General features: G+C 34.7%; 1 protein-coding gene across 3 annotated transcripts in view; it reads left to right on the plus strand.

Annotated features, from left to right (window-relative positions):
* COG6 (component of oligomeric golgi complex 6) overlaps nucleotides 1–17770 on the plus strand; it is an 80332-nt gene extending 62562 nt beyond the window's left edge. For all 3 annotated transcript variants that reach the window (XM_082700487.1, XM_082700489.1, XM_082700488.1), the window contains exons 16-19: nucleotides 207–314; nucleotides 1395–1448; nucleotides 4297–4376; nucleotides 16343–17770. In XM_082700487.1, the coding sequence (XP_082556613.1) occupies nucleotides 207–314; nucleotides 1395–1448; nucleotides 4297–4376; nucleotides 16343–16490 (390 nt within the window). In that variant the 3' untranslated portion in view covers nucleotides 16491–17770. The remainder of the gene's footprint in view (nucleotides 1–206; nucleotides 315–1394; nucleotides 1449–4296; nucleotides 4377–16342) is intronic.
* Nucleotides 17771–26859: the final 9089 nt, after the last annotated feature.

Below are 26859 nucleotides of genomic sequence, written 5' to 3' on the forward strand. Positions count from 1 at the left end.
TTTCTCTCCCTTTTGTAGGAGGACTTCCTGTTTGGGGAAGGAAAACCTTTGTCACAGAAGCAGCCCATGTGGCTCATGGTCTGGCCTCATAGGCACTGCAAGGAGCAGGTCCCTGATGAAGAGCCGACTCCACAGTGGTCTACTTCTACTCTCATCAGTCTTATTCCCCTTTTAAAGTATTTTCTTTCTGTTGTGTTTTATTTTAGATTGAAGCACATTTGGACACACTTATAAATGAGCAAGCTTCTTATGTTTTAACTAGAGCAGGCTTGAGTTCTATCTATAACACCGTACAGCAGCATAAGCCTGAACAGGTAAGCACATGGGTGTTCCTAACTGGAGAAATGCCCATTTAGAGCATGGGTTCTAGAGCTGAACTGTAGCTTGAATCTTAGCTCTGCCACTTAATAGTTTGCTTTGTTTTAAACTGGGAAAGTGACTTATCTCTGTGTCTTTCATCTGTGGAACTAGGATAATAATAGTATTTCTATTACAGGGTTCTGAAAATAAAGTGAGAAAATACAGGTACAATTCCTAGATGACTACCTGAGATGTAGCAGGGTGCCCCCAAATATTAATTTTTACTTTGGTAATTTTGGTTAAAAATATGGGAAAAAGCTTAGTAATAAAATGTATAAAGGATATTCATACTGGTAAATTTTCTAACTTCCTATATCACTATCAGTTAATTGAATGCATAGGTTACTGTGTAAATGTAGTCATCCCCTTTCTAACTTGGCGAATCTTGGTCTATTATTTTGGAAAGGTAAATATTTTGAGGCCAGCATAAGATCTTGTAAAGTTACAAGACTCCAGTGGAAGTAGAGAAGGGAGTGGGGGAACCCGAGAAAACTAAGTAAGGATCTTTCTTTAAAAAGCAGAGAACTCATTTAAATGGCATTAACATGAAGAATATTTTACAGTCCAAGAACTTCTAAATGAAGCTCTCAAAAATTACCAGTTCCAAATTTTTTATTCTGATAAAGCAGCAAGTAAATTTCTATCAAAGAGAAATCAATTCTGCTGCTGAAAACTGTCAGAGTGCAACTTCAAGCCTCCATGATTTACTGACATTTTCTAAGTGCTTCCTTGCGTTTTTGCCTTGCTTGTGTGTAAATCTGAAATATACTGGTGTTCCCATTGTTAATAAACTTGTGCTTGTCACTCCTTCCAACAAATATGATGGCGTGCCTTCATGCTAATTATGCAGAAATGATCAAGTCATAGTCCCTGCTCTAGTTGAGGTTGAAGAGGTGACACTTGAGTTCTTTGGAAAGGGGATGAATTTCCAAATTTGGGGTATCTATTAATAGACTATATTTCATAATTGAACTGAAGCTATAGCGCCTTTTATTTACATCTTATTTTTGCTCTTTTGTTTTGTTTTTTTTTAGGGCTCTTTAGCTAATTTGCCCAACCTAGATTCTGTGGCACTGAAGGCTGCAATGGTAAGTGAATAGTAAAGCATTTCAACGTAGGTTTCCTCATAAAACATTATTAATTTTTTCCTGTGTGATAATTTTGTCCTGGATGGTAATTTTATCTCTTGATCTACTGCATTCTTATTGGGTGCAATAATAATGATTGTACACATGTTTCCTTTAACTAAGGTCTGACCAAGACATATATTTGTGGTGATATTCTACTCTACCCTAACACCCCATCATTCGTGGTTGGGTTTTCTTTGTTCTCAGAGTTTTATTTCTAACATAATAGAGAAACAGGAATGATAGATGCAAAGAAGTTAGGCTGTGTATCTTTGAAGACTTCTCACTGTTAGTCATCTTTGGCTTACAGTTCTTGATTTCTTCCTGAGATGGTAGCTGAAATTGGATTCCAGTCTTAAAATAACATATTACTCTTGAGTGTGAGATTCCTTGAACCTCCACTTTATTTCCTTCTTTTCAAGTGAAGACCTTGCCTGCATGTCCGCATGAGCGTGTTTCTACATCCTACATATATACTTGGCATGCATGTATACCCACCATTGCATGGCACTCATTCAGCCAACGTAGGGTGATCTTGTTTGGAAGCTTTAAGTAATACACAAGCAGCAGTGATAACAATGATGTCTTTAGCTTAGTTTCTTGTTGAGTATGGTAGTGTTTTTCATGTGTGAACTCTAATCCTCTGAACAACCTATTCAACCCCATTCAACCTAGTACTGATACGCTCAACTACTGTACTGCCTATCCCATCCTAAGTATTTAAATACTCACATATGCTCACTACCATGATGGCTTGGCTTCAGCACATAGTTCTCTTGGATGACTTTTAATGCCAAGGCTTTGTTACCTATCATCTTAACAGAGCTAAATTAAATGAAAGGCATGAGCCCACAAGATACCTAACAAGGAAAAGAGTACAGAGCCAACAGTATTAATATTAGATAAAGTGGATTCTAAAAACACTAAATAAGATAAATAAGGAACATTATGTCATAATAGAAGATTTACACATAGAAGTAATAGTTATAATTTCTGTTCATCAAACATCACAGCAAAAATTTTAAAAATATGATTATTCTAAAAAGTTTAAAAATAAATGAACATGAATAAATTTTAGATTAATTTAAAAAGATAAATTTCTTAGAAAGTTAAATATACACTCACCCTACCACCCAGTATCCCACTTCAAGGTATTCTGCCTCCCCCACCTCCAAAATGACCTAAGTCTATACAAAGGATCAGTAACCATAGTACTCAATAAATTTGTCTTCCTCCCCCCCTCTCTCTCCCCCACCAACATATATCTAGTCCATAGTGTAAAACCACAAAATATATTTAAACCCCACTACAAATTATTTTGTGCTTGGTCTTAAACTTTAATAGCAATTAAGTTGAATAATCTTGTTTTGTGTGTGGTCCATCATTTTATATATAACTGTCTGTAGCCGTCACTTGAATGCTTCAGGGCACGTTGAGTTCAGCATATCCTAGACTTGAACTCTTCTAAGTCTCTCCTGTCCCCCACCCCCAGGTCCTCTTCCAAATTTCCCAACTCAGAAAGTGGTAAGAGCATCTGTCCATTATCATTTCAATGTTACCTGCTATTTCCTAGGCATCATGCTAAGGATTGGGATGAAAATAGATGTGATCTAGTATATCTAGATATCTAGATCTAGTATATCTATAGTATATTTACAGTATAGCTATTACACAACTAAATAAATGTGAAAAGTAGACAATTACGAATTATGATAATGCTGTTAGTTTAATTATACAGATCCAGATATGGGAGTCAGCCCCTGCATCTTGTCACTAACCAAATGCTGATAATTTTACGTCTAATTCTGTCAAATATCTCCTCTTCTGTCTACCGTGTTATTGTCCTTGTAGTCTAAGATGCATCAGTAGCTACCTATTTGGTGTCCTTGCATCTACCATTATAACCTTCCCTTCTTCCTGTAGCCAGACATAACTTCTTAAAACTTAAATCAGATTCTTCCCCCCACTTCAGTGGTTTCCTTAATGCTTTTGCCAGTAAGGATTAAAATCCTTTAAAGAATAGTAGAAGACCTGCATGAACTGATCCCTGTTAGCCATTCTCTTTCTCACCTCAAGCCTTCATCCATGCTGTCACATCCATTCTATCTCTCTGACCCCCCACTACACACACACTCTTACTTAATCTCTGTTCATCTCTTAAGATCTCACTTCAGATATCCTTTCCTCAGATTCTTTTGCCAAATGCAGAAACTAGATCCATCCTCCTGATTTATACTTTTATAGGGCTTTGGTGCTTACCTTCATAGCATCCATAACACAATTTGTAATTTTATATTTATTTCCATTTTTATCTGTTCATGATCTTTCTCAGTAGATCATAAGGTCTTTGAAGCTAGGGACTGTCCTCTTTTGCTCACCATTATTTACACTTTACCTAATATAGTACCTTCCTAATAATAGGTACTCAGTAAATATTAGTTGAGTGATTAGGTAAATTAACAATTAACAAATACAGTGGATTTAAGAAAGTAAGGTAGACTTGAACTCTGATGACTTTTCTTGTTAATACTGTTATTCAAAAGTTTAGTGAAGTAGATTAAGGCAAGTGACTTGGATTCAGAATTTTAAAAGTAAATATTGCTGATACTGACTATATTAAGAAGTTGACACTGTTAGGGAATTTTAGTTAGAATGTTAAAGCAGTAACTCGTTTTGATCACAAAGAACTCATTATTTGTACCAATGGTATGTTTGTTAAGTTTTAACCCTTAGAAGTGATGATTGTGTTTGAGATGTCTACTAGCAGATATATGCACTTTATGTTTTGCTCTTTCTCTACTTCATGTAGGTTCAGTTTGATCGTTACCTGTCAGCCCCAGACAGCTTGCTGATGCCACAGCTGAACTTTCTTCTAAGTGCCACAGTGAAGTAAGTATTTTTTGTGTGTGTGTGTTTCAACTAGTTGGTAAAGATTCTTATATTTTTAAAAATACCAAGCACATTTTTAAGAAAAAATTTACGTTGAATAGTAGATTTACCATTGAAGATCTATAGTAACCAACCTTGTTTTATGTCTGAACACCCCTATGAGATCTGACCTGACCCTGTTCATACTTATTGCTTATATATATACAGCTCCAAAGTCTCTATTCAGTGAATGGTTTATAAAATGAATATGAATATAATGGGATGTGTATAGCCATAATACAAAATTCCCTTGTATTAACAAAGATGTCCAAATGACATTTAAAATGTTATGGAAGATGAATAATATATTAATTGTGCAGTGCAGATGAACTACTTTATAGATTATTTTGGATCTGGAGATAGATTTTTAATTGTTCAGTATCATGTATTTATCAGGAATATGTTCGAGACAAAGAACTGTGCATTAAAATCTTAGAATGTTACGGTTAGAAGAAACAATATTGTCTGACTTTCTTGATTATAAGGAAGATATTGACAAATTGACACCCAGTTGTGTATTAAATGCTTCCTATATAACAGGCAAGGACTAAGATTCAAAAGACATTTGCCCTGTCTGCATGGAGATTATAGTCTGTTGGATCAATTAGACATGTGAACAGGTATTTATATTAAAAAGTAAGAAAAGAATCAAACTTGAAGAACATATTTCAGTTATCTGCAAGGATGCAGTGGTACAGAGTGGTGGGTGGTACATTCGTTTTCTCTTGTTCTGGAGAGTAGGTCTACAGCAGTAAATAAAGCAAGGAGGCAGCTTTTGGTTCAACATACAGAAAAATTTGGTCTCAAATAGAATAGGCTGGAAATGGGATGGACCATTTTTTTCTCAGGCATAAAGTTAGGGAATTTTCCCATATTAGGTGTAGTTAAGAGTGAATGATTTTAATTTTTTTTATTTCATATTTTATTATCCTTTGTAGTATAAAGATCTTATACTATCTACATAACTGGTATTCTTTTTTTTTTTTTTTTTTTAAGATTTTATTTATTTATTTATTTGACAGAGAGAGAGAGAGATCACAAGTAAGCAGAGAGGCAGGCAGAGAGAGGGGGGAAGCAGGCTGCTTGCTGAGCAGAGAGCCCGATGCAGAGCTAGATCCCAGGACCCGGAGATCATGACCTGAGCTGAAGGCTTAATCCACTGAGCCACACAGGTGCCCCTACATAGCTGGAATTCTAAAGACCGGAGAGATTATAAAAGGAACTCTATTATGCCATGGCTCAAATTGTGTGTGTTTCTTGAATTTTTTTTTTTTTTTAAATGAATACCTATAGGTCCTTTAGGTTTAACCACACGTTTCAGTCTTAGTATTTGAGTATTGAGTTGTTTGGGGCATCAATAAATATGAAACATACTGTTATTCTTTTCATAATATGCCAGTTGAGGGGAATTTTTAATGTGTTTTATAAAGGATGGCATGTAGCCAGATGACAAAAAGGAGAAAATGGACAGATTTGGCTATAAAACACTTGAAGTTTTTGATTTTTTTTTCCCACAGAAAACAACAATATAAACTGAGTTAAAATACAAACAGTAATGTGGAACAATATTTGCAAGTTATGTAACACACAAGTTATCCTTGATACATTATCCTTAATATAGAACAAAATTCTGCATATCAGGACAAAACAGAAAAACAGGCACTGTATGTTTGGACAGTTCACAGAAGAAATGGAAATGGCGAGTAAATATATGAGAACATATTAGTGATCAAAAATGCAAAATAAACAGCATTGAGAATTTCTGCCTATTAGATTACTGACAATAAAAAGTTTGTTATGTGTTAATGGAAAGGGTCTGGGAAAATGGAGATTATTTCATATGCTCTTGATGAGAATATAAATTAGTACAATCCTTTTAGAGGATAATTTGACAACATTCATCAAAATTTTAAAAACGTATGTCTTTAAACTCAGGAATACTTCTCAATAGATTTTTACCCCCCTTTCATAAACTTTAAATAATAGTTTAAAGTTATAGAACTAGCAATGGGATTAAGCACTTTCTATGACTATATCTGAATTCTTTATCTGTGAGGACTCCTCAGATTCTCTAAAGTTTAAATGATATTTCAAATCAAATTTTTGTCTTCTATTACTGCAGGATTTCAGTTTTCCATTTATTCAGTTTTCCATTTTATTCAGTTTTCAGGATTTCAGTTTTCCATTTATTCAGTTTTCCATTTTATTGTTTTATTGATTAACAATAATAATATAAATTTTGTTGTTAACAGCCAAATAAATGAACATAGTTTTTGTAATATTGTCTTAAAATCTAAATTTTTAATTAGTATTTTGTTTTTATAGTATATACCTAACATCCCGTTACAAATTCTAATATAGTTACATTTAAGAATTGAGAAATGTGTGTAAGTAATAATAGAACAACTAAGAGAAATTGGTTACTACTATAACTATCACTTTTTCATTCAGAAAATTTCTAAGATGTTATTTGCAAAGTATTCTAAAATTAAAGTGTAACTTGTGAATACATTTTCAGAAGAAAAAAATGTATCAATTTGGCTACTTATTTTAAAAATCAGGGCTGCTTTGAAAATAGGACATTTTACACAATGAAATTAGATTCACCATGAAAGCAGACTTTCTAACTGCTTTTCCTCCTTTCTTTGATTGATGGCTTTTTCTTATTTTCAAAATTAACTTTTATCCTTATTTCTGTTACTGTGTAGGCACAGTATTTATTTGATCTTATTTCTGAAGCATTTGAGACAATAGGACAGAACTTTTATTCAGTTAAATTTTGAACCTTTTCAAAATGTTAATTCACTTTTAACCAAAATTTATTTCATGGTTTTATGTCACCAGTTTCTTTTCTATTCATATTTTATTTAAAATGTCTATTGTTTCTTTGAAGTAGATCTTTCAAATGTAAAATGCTCTTTTTAGTATTTTAAAATTTTGTTAATATTCTGCTCTCCTGCACTTTACTATAGCTGCAGTACCTTTTGGACACCTATCACTCTTGTCTCCCTTCTCTTTGTCTTAGAGTTTGACTGCTTTTCAAGAGAGATTTTGATTAAATGCCTCAGCCTTGAAATAAACTATTGAATAAATTTAAGTAGCCAGGAAGCAAAGTTGTATAGAAAATGAAGAAAAGGGAAAGAAATTAGTTTTAAGGAATTCTTCCTTACTTTCTTCCTTGGGGTGAATTAGAAGGGTATGTTCTTTTTTCAGGGCCAAAATCCAATATTCACCTTTCGGTGGTGTAAATACAGAGATTGGATTACAGAAACCACAGTTAAAAATACATAAGTTGTTCTCAATGGCTTTTCTTGATGATTCAGAATTATGTATATGAGGAGTTTAAGAAATAAAGGAAATTATACATGCTTCCTAAAGTGAGCATAGTAGAAATTGGATATGATTTGAGAACCCTTGTTCAGGAATCTTCCTCTATTATATATACTAGGAAAATAATGTAATGATTAAGATATAATGCCTTTAAAGGAAATTTTTTTTAAAGAGGTAGGCAGAATAATTTTTCTTTTTCCTCTTTTCTTAACTGACTCTTTTTAAGCCACCCATATTAACCATCAGCAGAACCTGTATCAACAAAAATAAAGTACATTTGGGGGGAAAATAGGACTGCTAGGGAAAGAACAGCTACTGGAAACCTGTGAGCTGAAAAATAACTAGAGCTTGCACACTGCTTTACGGACTTCAGAAAGTCCAAGCCTTAAAAGCAGGGTTATTTTAGTCCTATAATAAAGACTACTTTAGACTCAAAGAAGCTCAAAAACAAACTCTAAAAGGTCATGCTGATCTTTAACTAAATTAAGTGCCTTCTAGAGCAAAACTTAGCGCCCTTAAGGATGACAACAAATACAATCAACAGTGTAGCATTTATAATGCAATAAAAAATTACTTAGGTGAAGTAGTAGGAAAATATGAACCAAAACTAGAAAAAAAATTCTATCAGTAAAGAACAGACTGACAAAAGACAGTTTATAGAACTAGCAGGTAAAGTCTTCAAGATAGCTGTTTACAGTGTGTTCAGGGACTTAAAGGAAAACATTATTATACTGAGAGGAAAAAATAAGGAGTTTAACAAAATGAGAATTCTATACCAAAAAGTATCCTATCTAAAATGAAAAATTAACAGAGTAGGCATAACTGTCAGTTGGACACCTAGAGAGAAAGGTCAGCCTGAAAGAGTATGGTAGAAACCATCCAAACTGAAGCACAGATAGAAAAAAATTAAATACTAGAAGAAGTTGGAGAGTCTTAGTGAATTGTGAAATAATATTAAGCAATCTCAAGTACATATAACTGGAGTGTCACAGTGAGATTGAGTCAGAAAAAATTTGAAGAACTAAAACAGCTTTTTCCAAATGTGATAGAAAACATGAACCCACAGACCCAAGAAGTTAAATATCCCAACAGAGAAGACCATACCTAGGTACACCATAATCCAATTACTGAAAACCAGCGATAAAGAGAAAAATCTTGAAAGTGGCCAGAGAGAAAAAGACATATTATTTACAGGGAATAATGGTAGGCATATTACTGACTTCTTGGTATAGATAGTACAGATCAGAAGACAATAGAATATCATCTTTAAATATCTCCTTTGATAGTGTATTCATCAAAAATACCTTTCAACCTGAAAGAGCAATAAATAAATTTTGAGGTAAAAAAAGCAGAGAGGATTTATCACTGTAAGAAAGGATAAAAGAAGTCCTTCAGGCTGAAGGAAAAGAATACCAGAAGAAAACTCACAGAAAAATAATGAGCACAGGAAATACTAAATGTAAAAGATAGTTAACCATTTAAAACAAAAATGCAGTGAATTTTGGGATTTTAACACATAGAAATAAAATTTATGACAACAAATGCACAAAAGATGGAGTGGGAGCAAAGTAGAAATGTACATTTATGATGTTATAAGGTTATTATATAATATTTTTGAAGGTACATTGTGAACCTTGCAGCCTGCTCTTGGACAAAAATCATCTAACATGTCCATGAATAAGATAGAATGCTAAAAAACAATCATATCAAAACAAAGCAGAAAAGGAAAAACAACAGATGGGACAAATATAAAAAAAAATAGCAGGATGAGAGACTTAAATTCAGCCTTATAAATAACTGTATTAAATGTAAAAGACTTACACACTCCAGATAAAAGGCAGAGCTTCCTAGATTAGATGAAGAAGCATGGCCCAATTGTCTGCTATCTGTAAGAAATCCACTTTATATGTAAGGATACAAACACTTTAAGAGTAAAGGATAGTAACAAATACACCATGCAAATACTAATCAGAATAAAGCTAAAATAACTATATTAATATCAGAAAAATTAGACTGCAGGACAGATACCAAAGATGAGGTACATTTTATAATAATAATAGAGTCAGTTTATGAAGAAGATAAAATCACCTTAGGTATGTGCAACTGATAGCAGAGCTTCAAAAACCAAGCAGTATAAGCTCAAAGAATTGAGGAAGAATAGATCCACTGACAATTGTTAAGTAGGTATTTCAACTCTGCTATCTTAGTAGTTGTAGAAAAAGTAGACAATAACTGAGTATGGTGTAGAAGAACTGAACAATGCCACTAATCAGCTCAACCTAATAGAAGGATATAGAATACCACACACAACTATAGAAGGTAATGTTCTTTTCGATTGCATTTGAAACACTCACCAAGCTAATTTAAGAATGAGCAAAAAGGAACTAAAAATATATAATCCACTAGTGAATATTTCCATCTGTGAACATGGTATGCTCATTTATTATATAATGTTATAGAATTTTCAATACAGTTTTGTAATTTCCTCATATAATCTTCTCTATTATCATGTTTATTCCTAGGAAATAATTGTGACAATTATGATAAGATCTTTTATTTTCCATTACCTGTTCTAATTAGATATTGCTGGTATATAGGAAACATACTCAATTTTGTATGGTAACTTTGAGTCTGGCCAAGCAACTAACCTTTATTTTAGTTTGTTTTTTTTAAAGATTTTATTTATGTATTTGACAGACAGAGATCACAATTAGGCAGAGATGCAGGCAGAGAGAGAGGAAGGGAAGCAGGCTCCCTGTCCAGCAGAGAGCCTGATGCCGGGCTCGATCCCAGGACCCTGAGATCATGACCTGAGCCAAAGGCAGAGGCTTTAACCCACTGAGCCACCCAGGCACTCCTGAAGATTTTATTTTTTTAAGTAATCTCTACACCCATTGTGAAGCTTGGACTCTCACAACCCCAAGACCAGGAGTTGCACGCTCTTCCAACTGAGCCAACCATGTGCCCCTAAGATATGCTTTACAGTGAGTGACGGAAAACTGACCTGAGATGGAAAATTGACTTGATCCATTGTGATGTTTTTGATGTTTGTGTTAATGTTAAAAGAAAAATCAAAATTCTTTAACCGATCTATTATTTATAAATATATTACCATCTTTTCTTTTTAGTTTTTCAGGCTTAAATTGTTAATGACTTCTTCTCTTCTGTGGTGCATTTGATTGCACTCTTAGTTATGGTTCTGTAATAAAGCTCAATTTTAGTGATCACAGAGCCTGAATGTTGAAATAAGCTATTTTTAGAAATGCTGGGTTTATGGTAATGATGAAAGTTGTGTCATGTTGTTATGGCAACCAAAATCTTAAAGTACTGATTAATGACAAGCTCACTGATTCTGTAAGTAAGGAGTTCATTTCTTATCACAGCTAAATGCTTTAAATAATTATTTAAAATGTTTCGTGAACATGTTTTAAAATGGGTGATATCTCAATTTAGTTATATATTAGTCTTTATTAGTATTTTTGAGATTTATAATACTAAATTTTTAGGACATTGTGATGTTTGTAACAGGAAAAATCAAATTTCTTAATGCATGGTATTCTGATCCATAAGAAAAGTATTGCCCTTCTGTACAATTTTATAACATCCTCATCTTCTCCTCCTTCAATTTCTTTTTTCTTTTTTCCAGCAGTTAATTAACTACATGACCGTTATTCTTGATACATGATACACTGGTATAGCAAAGTCCTTTCTAAATGTGAGAAAGACTTTCTGAAACTTGGAAATAGGGTAAATTGGTCTGGGAGAGCAGTGTGTCCTTTCTGTGTCACACTGAAGCATTGTTAACAGACCCCTCGAGAATTATGTAATTACTTGGGGGCATGTTTCATAGTTTGATGCTCTGCTTATTATTGATTAAAGGCCCCATCCTTCCTAATGTCCTGTGTATTTTTTTGCTCCGTAGGACATTAACCCATTCTGTGTCTAACCTGTTTCTATTCTAACCTTCCTTTAAAATGCCTATAAATGACCAGCTCCTCAAAATGTCCTGTGGACTATCTTTACATCTTATGTTTTCTATGAAAGAGTTATAAATTTTTTACATTCTTTCATTCTTTGTCTGTATGAATCATGTTTTTATTTTCTAAAAGTTCTGTTTGTACTATGATGGTTATTATTAAACTGTGCAGAGGCCAATAGAGCACCACCTAATAAATTACTACTTATGAGATTTCATGGTAGTAAAGAGACCAAGAAAGTTAATGGTCTAACTTTATAGATACTATAGCTTACTTCAAAATTTTTTTCCCTTTCAGCTGGCCTTTTGTATATTCTTTGGTCATGTGAAAAACAGGACACCTATCTTTAGACTTTAACCTCCAGAAATAATTCTAAGCAATGTCTACAGTAGCCAGACTATGGAAAGAGCCCAGATGTCCATCAATAGATGAATGGATAAAGAAGATGTGGTACATACACACACGCACACACGCACACACACCCCCCCCACACCAATATTAGCCAGAAAAAAAAATTACCATTTGCAACATTGTACATAGAACTAGAGGGTATTGTGCTAAGCAAAATAAGTCAATCAGAGAAAGATAATTATCATATGATTTCACTCATATGTGGAATTTAAGAAAATAGAGGAGCATAAGGGCAGGGAGGGAAAAAAGATAAGAGGAAATCAGAGAGGGAGACAAACCGTAAGAGACTTAACTCTAGGAAACAAACTGAAGGTTGCTGGGACGGGGGGTCGGATGGAGTGATGTAACGAGCACTGGGTGTTATATACAACTGGTAAATCATTGAACTCTATCTCTGAAACTAATAAGATAGGGTATGGTAATTAATTGAATTCAAATGGAAAAAAAATAATAATTTTAAAAGTACTCTCCATCCAGCAGCTCTGGACTTGGCCATGGCTGATCAAAATACAGAGTGTAGATCTGAGGTGGATGCCCATCTAGCTCCGGTGCTCTGCATAGACCACTAGAAAACAATACTGCTTTCATCCCTGTCTGCACACGAGTTGATCCGTGGATGAGCACATTCCAGGTTTTCAGAAGCACATGACTGACATGATTTGTTAGTGATTTTAAATGTAGTTAGAGAATACCTGAAACTTCCATTCTGAACATTATTTGTCACTATAATGATTCATCATTATTCAAGACTCTGTATTTCTTAAATGATACTAGTGAATAATTTGGGCTGAGACACCAGGCATGCAGGCAGATACACAGATACACGCATATTTTTTAAGATAAAAGCTACATACTAATTGCATAGTAATTAGCACAATAAATAAAGAGGAGGAGATAGTAAAATGGCAAGAGAGTAAAACTTTTAACATCTCAGATTTGTATATAAATGTAAAAATATTTATATACAAATAACTGGCATGCTCATTATAAATCATTATAAGGAACCCAATTCCCCCAAATAGCATGTAGGTATACAAATATGTGTATGTGTGTATATGTGATGTATTCATATGTATGTGTATAAATAGAGGGTTTTTTTTAAATTAGCAGGTCATTAAAACACTTTCAATCCAATGGAGTAATTTAAGAGCTAGAAGTACCCTGTATATATTATCAATCTCAATATTTTGCCTTATGGTAGTGAAGTTAGTCCTAGAAAGGTTAAATAACTTGTTCAAGGCAACAGTAATTAAGTGGCAGAGCTTCAACTAGAGTAAAGGTCTTCTGAAAGTGATGTTACTCACTGTTCCATTTGATCTCTACTACATATAGTTCATTAGAAAAAATTACTGAATGTGAGTGTGTGGACCTATACCTGGCTTTGGTAGTGATAGGTAGTGAGAGTGAACTCTTAAATTTGTAGAGAAATGTAGAAAATCATTATCAGTCGCAGTTCTTGCTCTTTACAGTTTGGATTTGACTCTGATTCACTTTGGAGAATCTCTCTTTCCATTGCCTTTCTGTCCTGGTTGGCTTTAGCAGCTAGCTGACAGGCCAGGAGGAACAGTCATTTTGCCTTTCTTTATTCACCCCACTACATGAAAGACTTCTTTCCTCCATGAGCTTTGGTATGTCTTATCTTGTTCTGCACAACTGTGTTCATTTTTTAATCCCTTCCCTATCTTGGTAGCTTCCTAAACTGAGGAACAGAATGAGAAACCCTGTACTTTCGAACAGCAAAATTGAAAATAAATTATAAACTCCTATTTGGTCTTATTGGCTTGGTTGTATTTATTTATGTCTTAGTAGTATTGCTTTATTCTGATTTTCTCCATTGTAGATTTATAATGAATTTTCTGTTGCATTGTGAGTTGTAAACATTTGCAAGCTAGGGGCACCTGGGTAGCTCAGTGGGTTAAGCCTCTGCCTTCGGCTCAAGTCATGATCCCAGGGTCTTGGGATCGAGCCCCGAATCGGGCTCTCTGCTCAGCAGAGAGCCTGCTTCCCCCACTCTCTCTCTCTCTGCCTGCCTCTCTGCCTACTTGTATTCGCTGTCAAATAAATAAATAAGATCTTAAAAAAAAAAAATGCAAGCTAGTTTAGCTTATAAACAGAAACCTGCCCTGGGTTACAACTAAACTGCAATAAATTTAAAATTTTTTATCATTGACTCTTGGGAATAAAATTTAAAATTTATTCAGATTTTTTAGGATTCCATTCTACATTTACCAGTTACTGTGAACTTTTTAAAATTATATTTAACATTCATTATTGTACCATATTCTGATTTTAAACTTCTTGTGGGAGAGAATAACCTTGTCTCTTTGTATTCTTTATGTAGTATAAAAACACACTACATTTAGATTGAATATAGATCTTAGAATAATAGGTGTAAGTAATGGATGCTTTATACCCCTCCCCCCAAATCTGTCTTACTGCTTTGAGTAAAGAACAAAAAACGCTGTGTCTAAAATTCATAATTTGACTAGTTGCAAAATGGGCATCAAATGTGTACTTAACAGAATTTTAGTATATTAGTTTATAGTATTTTTCATCTATTTCATATATGGAAAATAATTTTGCGTCATACTGATGCATTTATTATTATGCTCAGTTAATTGTAGGATTGATCAGTAATAGATCACAAATATCTCGAAGGCTCATCTGGTTAAGTAGATTTCCAAACCAGTTTCTACCATCCTCCCTTCCAGTGAAAAGGTGGTATGGCCAGTAGCATTACTCCAGTCTCTTCAGAGAATTTACTCAGTGTAACTTCCTTCTATCCACCCTCATTCTGAAAGCTTTAGCAATTTGGGGGAAATTTCGAATCGATTCACCTCACCAAGAGTTTGAGACCCTGTCAGAACAGGGTGCTGATGACCCTAGATCATAAGTTTACTTTTCTTCTCATTCTGTCCAATTAATTTTATTCTTTCTTAGACCACAGATACACAGATAGTCTTCCAAATATCACTTGCACGTTCCAAAATGGAATAATTATTTCTAGCTCTGAGGATCAGGGAATGAGAGAGTATTTGAATGTGAGAGAGAAAGAAAAGCATCCTGGGCAAATGAAGGAATAGAGCAGAGGAATTCAGGTGAACAAAAGCAGGGGAGAGAACAGAAATTGTGTCAGACCTCAGGATCAGAGTTGTGATATGGAAGATGCTATAAAGGATTCTAAAGACAGGATGAGGGATTTTGACTTCCCAGAAACCAGAGAAACTCCTTGAAGGAAGGCCCTGGGTGAGGGAGAGACAAGATAATAGGGATGGTTTAGAAGAATTAACCTAACAGCAGTGCTTATAATAGATCGAATGTGAAAAGACTAGAAGAGAGAAGATCAGATGGGAGCTTTTTTCTCTACTCCATTACAAGAGTTCGTTAGGGTCTGAACTGAGGTGATGCAACATGGTTATGCCACTGACAGAAATGAGAAACAACAACAAAATAGGTTTGGGAGTAAAGCTTGAAAGATGCATTTAAATTTAGTTGTAAAAATAGAACAGATAGTGGTTTTGTCACTAGGCATAGTGATACATGAATAGAAGTAGTTGAGGATGGCAAGAAGTAAAGGTCATGAGAACATAGAGTTGATGCAGATTTTATGAACCCCATGCTATTTTTTTCCAGCCAGATCTTTAAAAATTGGCTTTAGTTCATTTAAAACTTTTTATTCTCTTATGTGCATATGTAAAAATGCTTTTTGTGGAAAATGCTGACTTGTTGGAGGCAAGTGTCACTTTATTTTAACCCGGTAATATAAACAGATGAGAAATCTAAAATGTGGTTACTAGTGTAGGAGCTATAACTGAAAGGACAGTTTACTGTAAGTTATTCTGAGATTTGAAGATTTGATAAGTATGAATGATGATAAGCCTCTTTCGTTAAGGTTAATGTGTTACCAGTCACGTTTGCAAAATCAGGACATTGATGGCAGGTCAGTTTCTGTTGCTTGTCTAGTAACCCTAAAGATACAGCTGTGAACAAAACAGTCCCTCCCTTCTGCAATAATAAATAATGAATATAAAAAAGTATGTTGGATCCCCAAACCAAAGTAAGTAACTTGTGTAGTTGTACAATGATTTTTTTATGTATATACGTGGTAATTATGAAAATGAAATGTATTTGTTCAAATATGAAGCTTCTTGTAGTTCTTAGTATTTTATTTTTGGATCATGTGTTCACGTATTGTTTGTTTCGCCACAGAGAGCAGATCATAAAACAGTCTACAGAATTAGTCTGCAGAGCTTACAGTGAGGTGTATGCCGCTGTCATGGATCCAGTCAATGAATACAAAGATCCAGAGAGCATCCTCCACCGATCGCCACAGCAAGTGCAGACGCTTCTCTCCTGATAATCTTATTTGAATGTGTTAGCATAATGGTGCATCCCTGAAACTTTAAAGGTTTTCTTGTTCTTTAGTCTGTTAATCTCCTCTTCGAAATTGGATGGTTACGATTTTCTTTGTATCATAACATTGTAGGTCCCAATAATTTCTTTTCTTTGATCTCAGTACCATGGAAGTAAGCAATACAATCTTGACCTGAGTCAGGGTTGCTCTGTATCTGCTCCTTCTGTAGAGATGGTGTGTTCTCTGTGAGCCACCTCCCCAGCTCTGTAACTTTCTGGAATATAAATATGTATGGGGGAAAGTCGTATGAAAGGTGTGAGGGATTTTTATTTTACAACATTAGTTCCAAATGAATAATACATAAAAAAAAAAGTTGTCTAAACTTAAGAATTAATATGAAGATGGGACAGAACATCTCTTTACCTAAAGATTAAGTGGCTTTCTTATTAGTTATTCATATGAGGAGACATATTTAAACCAAGGAGCAGAAATATACACTTAGCAAAAAGTGGGAAAAGAGAGAGAGAAGTAATTTAAACAAGGTGGATTTCACTCTGTGTTTACCTGGCCTGAATTCAAGGTGATGTTCAGCACTTCAAAAGGATTTTAGGTAGGGAGTCACCCTGGGCGGCATGTAAGTCTAGTGTCTAATTATAGGTATTTGTTGTATAGTCTGAACTCTAAATCCAGCCATCTACAGATTTTATCTGGTGTTCAAACCAAAGAATAAGGATCTACTCTCACACCAGAGGAAAAATACGGAGTAGCAGCTGCTCACTGACAGTGTGTCTATCCTCCTGTGGCCCCTCACAAGAATGATTTGGGCTCTGACTTTAGAACTTTACCTATGAGTAAGATTCAGAATCACTGTGTTTTTCAAAAAAACAGATCTCAGTGTGTTTGATCTGACTTTACACTGTTGGTAAGATTTCAAGGATGATTCTTATTAGCAAAATATCTTAATTTCTGATACAACTATAAAAAGAGGTGAGTCCCTAAGTTATGAGAAAACTGAGGCATAGGGAAAAAATGGACAAGGCAAAAATATTTTGCAAATTAGTAAAACTAATATTTATGTGACATATAATATTTAACACTATTATTTACAGAACATGGCTTATTCATGTATCTGAAATTTTAATTGTTTATATTAATATGATTCTTTTGGAGTAAGAGCAGTTATTTATCACTTCTTTTGGTATAAATCTATGCTTTTAGTCTTTTTCCTTCAATGAGTATATGTGGTATATAAAAGATAGAAAATAAAGTATGATATAAATCAAGAACTTAAATTATATATAATTTATTTCTACCATGAAAAAAGATTGCTACCTTATTGATGAATCCCTTTGTTTTCTAGGAAAAAAGTGTGTTGGGCTTTTTACACACAGTTTTCTCAAAATATTAAAATTATTTCTACAACAGTGATAATTGAAGTACATTTTTATACATCTCATCAGTGTGTTTTTAGAAAATGTACTACAGAAAAGGAAGTACAGTTTAGGACCAAATTGAGATAACCAGTATGAGACTGATGAGCAGAATGTGTTATGAATATTATCTTGAGTACTACGTCAAAATAAAAGGTTTTAAGTGCTAATTCATGGACACAGCACTTACATTTGATAGATACTTCCTGGTTTGTGTTTTGATGCGGCATAAATATAACCTTAGCTAGAGAATACATGTGAGCCTTTTCTCAAAGAAAGGTATTTGCCTCGCAAAACCTCTCATTAAATTCTTCTCTTTCTTTCTTTGCACCTGAACTTGAACGGGTGAATATTACCTGAGAAAAATCACATAAGTGGACTGAATGACTTTTTAGATTCATGATCGCAGTCTTCAAATGGCACTCAGTACTGCTTTGTAGTTTACTTTGTCTCTTTGCTAAACTGACCTCTCCACTTTTCAAGAAGACTTTTCTGCCCTCACTCTTAGTTAATGACCCTCATAATTTATAGAGAAAATAGAAGCTGTTAGATTAATCTCCTTTACTTCCCCACCTTCAAATACTGCACACCTCTTCTCCATCTTTCCTATAGAAATTGCAAAAATGATTTTTTATGAAGTTACAAACATAGAAATTATCATTTAAAGTCATAATTTTATAAAAATTATAAGTATCTTCTCTGGAGTTGAAAATTGTAACTGAATTTTAAAAATTCACTGTAGGAATTGAACAGATTTGAACAGTTGATAAAAAGAATCTGCAAATTTGAAGTTAGGCCAGTGGAGATTATCCAGTCAGAGGAACAGAAAGAAAAAAAGGATGGAGGAAGAAAAGAAAAAGAAACAAAGGATGAAGATGAATAGGGCCTAAGAGACCTGTGGGATATTATTAGCAATATTCACTCGGTGGGTGTTTCAGAAGGGAAAGAGAGGGAAAAGGGGGCCTAAAAAGTATTTGAAGAACTATTTGTAGGAAACTTTACAAGTTTGTTGGAAAGTTTAATATATACACATTTAGGAAGTTAACCAAGCCCACGCAGAGATACACACCAAGACACATCACAATCAAATTATCAAAAGCCAAAGTCTAAGAGGGGAACTTGAAACTAGCAGGGAAGATAACTGATCGTGTACATGTGATTTACAATCATGATTCTCATCAGAAACCAGAGAGGCCAGAAAGCATTAGATGATATATTCAAAGTGCTGGAAGAACAAAACCATTAACTTAGAATTCTATAGCCAGCAAAACTGCCTGTGAAAATATAGACAAAATTGAGACAGTTCAGAATACACGAAAACTATCATACCTGCCTTAAAGGAATGTTAAAGGTAGTCCTTGTGGCTGAGGGGCACCTGGGTGGCTCAGTTGGTAAGCATCTGCCTTCAGGATCGAGCCCCACATTGGGCTCCCTGCTCCACGGGGAGCCTACTTCTCCCTCTACCTCTGTTCCTCCCCCTGCTCATACACTATTCCCCCCCAACAAATAAATAAATAAAAATCTTTTTAAAAAATAAAATGAAGGTAGTTGTGGCTGAAATGAAAGGATACTAGACAATCACTGGAATCGACACAGAAATAAAGAATACCAAGGAAATAGGGGACTTGGGCAACACTGTAAACCAGCTAGACCTAACAGACATCTCTGGAACACCACCCAGCAGCAGAGTACACGTTCCTTTCAAGTCAGTGTGCTGCATTCTCCAAGACAGACCGAATGTTAGGCCACAATTCAAGTCTCGGTTAATTTAAAAAAGACTGAAATCATACAAAGTAACTTTTCCAACTACAATGGCACAAAATTAGAAACCAATGACGGAGGGAAAATAAATATGGAAATAAACAATATATATACTCTTAAATAACCAGTGGGTTAAAAAAGAAATAACAAAGGAAATTAGAGAAAACTTTGAGATGAATGAAAGTTTGGTATAAAACAGCATACCAATACTTAGGGTATGCAACAAAAACAGTGCTCAGAAGAAAATAGCCTACATTAAGCAATAAACCTAAACTTACGCCTTTAAAAAACTAAAAATAAAGCAAACTAAACTGAAAGCAAGAAGAAGGAAATAAAGATTATGGCAGAATATAGATAATATAGAATAGAAAAATAGCATTTCAGTGAATGGATGTGCTAGCCATTCTGTAATCCATGTAGAGATGTGTTTGAATACACATGTCAAAAAGTGAAAAATAACATGTTCATTGGTATGATAAAGCCAGAAAAGGCAACATCAGAAAATCATAGTCCAGTATCCCTTATGATTATGAATGCAAAATCCTCAACAAAATACTAACAAGAATATCCAGCAACATATTAAAGGATTATATGCTAGGACTCAGTAAGTTTGTCCTAGGAATGCAAGAACAGTTTAATGTCTGAAAATCAATCAATGTACTATACCATATTAATAGAGTAAATAATAAACATGATTACCTCGATGCAGGGAAAGCTTTTGATAAAACAAAAACACTCAACAGATTAGGAATAGAAGGGAACTTCCGTGAACCGACAAAGGACACTTAGAAAAATCCACATCTAACATTGTCTGAAAGCTTTTCCCCCTAAAATCATGAATGAGATAAGGTTGTATACTCTTGCCACGTCTATTCCACATTGTACTAGAAATTATACCCAGAGAAATCAGATAAGACAAATAAAAGAGAGATGGAAAAGGATGAAGTAGAACTATGTCCTTTTGAAGATAGTATGAGCATGTATATCTAGCATATATTTATGTTTATCTACCTATCTATATGGTCATATTTGTATTAGAACCAATAAGCAAGTGAAGCGACATTGCAGTATATAGACCAGTATGCAAAAATCTGTAGTATTGCTGTACACTAGTAATGAACAATTTGAAAAAGTAAGAAAACAGCCCCATTTACAGTGGCATCACAAAGAATAAAATACTTAGGAATAGATTTAACCAAGCAAGTGATATACTTATCCACTGCAAACTACAAAACATGGTTGAAAGAAATTAAAGGTGGTCCTAGTAGATGGAAAGACATTTCATTGTTCATAGTGAGGAAATAGAGGACTTGGACAACTCATACATCCATTGTCAAGTGAGTTTTTTACAAAGCTGCCAAGTCCTGTCAATGGGGAGAGAATAATCTTTTTAGCAAAAGACACCACAACAACTTGAAATCCACAAGGAATAAGATTGAAGTTGGGGGCGCCTGGCTGGCTCAGTCAGTTGAGTGTGCAACTCTTGATCTCAGGGCTGTGGATCTCAGGAGCCCCACGTTGGTTGCCGAGATTACTTTGTTTTATTTGATCTACAGTAATATTTTTTTTATTATGTTGTCACTATACAGTTCGTTAGTTTTTGATGTAGTGTTCCATGATTCATTTTTGTGTATAACACCCAGTGTTCCATGTAATAACGTGCCCTCCTTAATACCCATACCAGGCTGACCCATCACCCCACCCCCCTCCCCTCTGAAACCCTTAATTTGTTTCTCGGAGTCCATAGTCTCATGGTTCATCTCCCCCTTGCAATTTCCCCCTCCTTCATTTTTCCCTTCCTTCTCCTAATGTCCTCCATGCTATTCCTTATGTTCCACAAATAAGTGAAACCATACGATAATTGACTTTCTCTGCTTGACTTATTTCACTCAGCATAATCTCCTCCAGTTCTGTCCATGTTGTTGCAAAAGTTGGGTATTCCTCCTTTCTGATGGCTGATTAATATTCCGTTGTATATATGGACCACATCTTTATACATTCATCTGCTGAAGGGCATCTCAGATCTTTCCACAATTTGACTGTTGTGGATATGCTGCTATGAACACTGGGGTGCACGTGCCCCTTCTTTTCAGTACATCTGTATCTTTGGGGTAGATATCCCAGTATTGCAATTGCTGAGTCGGGGGGTAGCTCTATTTTAAATTTTTGAGGTCTCTCCACAGTTTTCCAAAGTAGCTGTATGAACTTGCAGTCCCACCAACAGTGTAAGAGGATTTCCTTCTCCACGACTTCTCCAACATTTTTGTTTCTTGCCTTGTTAATTTTTGCCATTCTAACTGATGTAAGGTGGTATCTCCCTGTGGTTTTGATTTGAATTTCTCTGATGGCTAATGATGATGAACATTTTTTCATGTGTGTTAGCCATTTGTATGTCTTCTTTGGAGAAGTGTCTGTTTATGTCTACTGCCCATTTTTTGACTTGATTATTTGCTTTTTGGGTGTTGAGGGTGCAGAGATTACTTAAAAATAAAATCTTAAAAAAAATTGAAGTTGGAGCATATTCGTGACATATACAAAAATTAACTCAGAATGGGTCAAAGTTCTCAATGTAAAAGTTAAAAACTGTAAAACTCTCAGAAGGAAACATAGGTATAAATCTTTGTGACCTTGTATTAGGCAACAAGTTTTCACCTTTTATATTATACACATTTTTATGCAGAGTCACATAATAATGTTGAGTTCTTGGAGGTCAGCTTATTTTTCCTATTTAGTTAAATATATTGTTTAGATGATAATATAAACAACTAGGTCTACATATGGTTACTTTAGGGCTCTAATCGTACTTAAGCATACTTATCTTGAAAATATGTATTTATTTCTCCTTAGAATGTGCTTTTGGAGATGGATGATGTAATTATGTATTTTCACATCCACACAAGAAATGACTATAAGTTGGCTAAGAAATGAATATAAAAATAATTTAACAATAGCATGCTCATCTATCAAATCCAGCTAACATTAATGTTAAAAATCTTCCTAGCACTTACAATTTAATAAGTAAAAATAAATGGTACTAAGCTTATGAAAATAAGCGAAAATTGTTGGTAGGACCAAAAATATCATATAAAATATTTCTTTGCTTCAAGAGGATATATCATTATTTGACAAAGTGTTTTTTCATTGTATATTTTATTTTATTTTTTTAAAGATTTTATTTATTTATTTGACAGACAGATCACAGGCAGGCAGAGAGAGAAAGAGAGAGGAGGAAGCAGGCTCCCCACCGAGCAGAGAGGCCAATGTGGGGCTTGATCCCAGGACCCCGAGACCATGACCTAAGCCAAAGGCAAAGGCCCCAACCCACTGAGCCACCCAGGCGCCCTCATTGTATATTTTAAACAGTTAGAGTCCCAGCCAATCTAGGAGTTTCAAAGCTAATAGCTTTGCCACCAGGATATTAATTTACTTGAGTATTCTCTTTATTTCCATCAATGTCAAGATCTGAAATTCCACTGGAGCGAGCATTATTTTTTGCCTACTAAAAGCAAAATGACAAGAAACAAGAGTTGTTTTTCTTGCGCAAGCCAGCATCAAAAGTTAGGTCTCGTGTGTTGAGATGCCACGAGCCCTCCTAAGGGGTATCAAATATATGAGCCTACTTTGGAGAATTCAGACAAGAGCTGACTGCTGTTTGCTATCCAGGCCTCAGATGGAGTATAAAATGGTAATGAGCAGAGCACTGAGGTTGAAAATGCATTTGCCTGAGAAACCAAATCTTAAAAAGGAAATCAAAGATTTGGTTAGTATTCCACAGCCTTGCAATATGCACTTAATAGAAGACCAGGAATTTTTCTTGCTTGAAAACGGTATTAGCTCCTTTTCACAAAGATGTAGCAAAGCAAGCATTCAGACGTCAGAAGGCTGCAGTTGCTGCCATTAAAAACAACGAAAACAAAAACAGCATGTCAAGTTACCCTGCCTTTATTCTGAATCCTACCTACAAAGAGGAAATCACTTAGCCACTGAGTATTAACAGGTTAATGTAATGAATCATACAATAATAAATTATAATAGAGTTTGCAGAAACCCAGAAATGTGCAGATATACTCCTGTGGTTAACCTGTGATTCCGCTTACACATGGTAAATCGTTAGCCATGGTGTTGCTCTTGGTAACCACAGGTTATCAGGGGCTGATGCAGAATTCGTATTGCTTCCTACTTTGTGTGTGATAAGAGTGGGATGAGGCTAGAGTTTTCTCTGTCATGAATTTTTATATATGTGGGCACATTTCTGGATCTTGTTTGCATTCTTATCATAGGTTTCCTTATTCCTGCACCAATAACATATATTTTAATATTATAACTTTATAATCTTAGAATGTGGTAGGATGGTCCATTTTGTCTTTTTCATCTAGAATACCTCAGGCATTCTTGGCTTTTTCTCTTCCACTTCGCTTTTAAAATCAGCTATTTCTCAAGCAGCAGTCAAGAATATAGTTGGAATGGGGGCGCCTGGGTGGCTCAGTGGTTTAGCCTCTGCCTTCGGCTCAGGTCATGATCCCAGCATCCTGGGATCAAGCCCCACATCGGGCTCTCTGCTCAGCAGGGAACCTGCTTCCTCCTCTCTCTCTGCCTGCCTCTCTGCCTACTTGTGATCTCTATCTGTCAAATAAATAAATAAAATCTTAAAAAAAAAAAAAAGAATATGTTTGGGATTACTTTGTATCTATATATCAATTTAGGTACAATTAATATCTTTATGATGTTAAATAATCCAAATCATGAACATGTTAAAATTTTCACTATGTAATGAGAGTAGTTTTAGTGTCCTTCAAAAAAAAAGTTTATATTTCTTCATATGAATCTAAGAAAACTTTGCTTTATTCATTCCTAACACAGTTCTTGTTCAGAGTGTAAATAGTATCTGTTTTTTAATTACATTTTAAAATCTGTTGCTGTATATAAAAACAGAATTGATTTTTATATGTTGATTATATTAGATCTAAGCACTTAACTCACTTAATGTATCTAATGTAATTTCTATGCTTTGAGTTTTCTATATAGACATTTATATTACTTGAGACTAGATGACAGTGTTGTTTCTTTCTTTGCAATCTATATGCCCTCCATTTCTTTTGTTGTCTTAACATGATAACCTAGGACTGCCAGCAGCAATGATAATACACATGTTTCATAATTCAGATTTTAAAGGTGACATTCCCAGTATCTCACTATTAAGAATTACGTTTGCTCTATTTTTAATTTCTTGAGGAATCTTCCTTATGACCCTGCAATTGCACTCCTGGGTATTTACTCCAAGGATACAGATGTCGTGAAAAGAAGGGCCATTTGTACCCCAATGTTTATAGCAGCAATGGCCACGCTCGCCAAACTATGGAAAGAACCAAGATGCCCTTAAACGGACGAATGGATAAGGAAGATGTCCATGTACACTCTGGAGTATTATGCCTCCATCAGAAAGGACGAATACCCAACTTTTGTAGCAATATGGACGGGACTGGAAGAGATTATGCTGAGTGAAATAAGTCAAGCAGAGAGAGTCAATTATCATATGGTTTCACCTATTTGTGGAGCATAGCAAATATCATGGAGGACATGGGGAGTTAGAGAGGAGAAGGGAGTTGGGGTAAATTGGAAGGAGAGGTGAATCACGAGAGACTATGGACTCTGAAAAACAATCTGAGGGGTTTGAAGTGGCGGGGGGGTGGGAGGTTGGGGTACCAGGTGGTGGGTATTATAGAGGGCACGGATTGCATGGAGCACTGAGTGTGGTGAAAAAATAATGAATACTGTTTTACTGAAAATAAATAAATTGAAAATTAAATTAAATTAAATTAAAAAAAAAGAATTACGTTTGCTGTAGGTTTTCCGTAGATTAATCAGAGGGCATCATGTGACTATCATAACACATTTAATATTAATGTGGTCAATGACATTTATTGTTTTTCTGATCATAAACCACTCTTGCATTGCTAATGCCTATTGCATTATAGAGATAATCCTATATTGGTCACATTATTTTCTTTTCCAGTACAAACCACTGGATTTAGTTTTGTTTTCTATAGTGACTAGTGACCTTGCCAAATTTCTGAGTTAATTTGAAACTTTATTTGTAGATTTTTTGGTAAACTTTATAAATTAAATCACATAGTCAGTGATTGATGACAATTTTATTTCTTCTTAGTCTTGCTGGCTTTATGACACTGTGCAGTGTTCAACAGTACAACATTACAGTGTTGAATAGAAGTGGTAATCATGACCACCCCTGTCTTTTTCCAAAATGTGAGGAGGGAGGGAAAGCTTTTATTTGGCTAATATTTTGTAGATAGGCTTTATCAAATTAAGAAAGCTCCCTTCTGGGACGCTTGGGTGGCTCAGTTGGTTAAGCGGCTGCCTTTGGCTCAGGTCATGATCCCAGCGTCCTGAGATCCAGTCCCTACATTGGGCTCCTTGCTCAGTGGGGAGCCTGCTTCTCCCTCTGCCTCTGCCTGACACTCTGTCTGCCTGTGCTCGCTCTCTCTGACAAATAAATAAAATCTTAAAAAAAAAAAAAAAAAGCTCCCTTCTGTTCCTGGTTTGTTATGATTACTTTAAATCATGAGTGAGTTTTGAATTTTATCAAATGTGGGGTTTTTTTTTTTCTGTATCAATTTAGGTGACTATATAGGCTTTATCCCTCCTTATTTGCTTAATGTGGAGAATTGCAAATGTCAAAATGATTTTGCATTCCTGGAATAAACCCAGTGGTCATAATGTACAATCTTTTTTATATACCTCTTGATTTATTTACATTTTATTTAGAATTTTTGTTTTTATGTTCATGGCCTGTAGATTACCTTGTAATTTTCCTTTCTTTTAATATCTTTGTCTGGTTTGGCTAACAAGACTGTGCTGACCTCATAAAACAGATTAGCACATAATCTCTTCTTCTCTTATCTGAAATAGTTTGAGTCAGATTGTTGTTATTTCTTCCATAAATACTTGGATGAATTCCAAGTGCAGCCAACTTACATAGAGATGTCTCTGTGGAAAGGTTATTTTAAATTTCCTATTCAATTTTTAAAACATATGCAAGAGTATTCATATGGTTCATTTCATCTTGTGTCAGTTTTGATGAATTCTGTTTTTTAAGATATATGTCCCTTTCACCTAAATTTGTCATACTGTCTCTCCCCTTACTGTCCTCTTAACCTTTTTTA

This window comes from Mustela nivalis, assembly GCF_964662115.1.
Source record: "Mustela nivalis genome assembly, chromosome: 15".
In the NCBI taxonomy this organism is placed as follows: Eukaryota; Metazoa; Chordata; class Mammalia; order Carnivora; family Mustelidae; genus Mustela; species Mustela nivalis.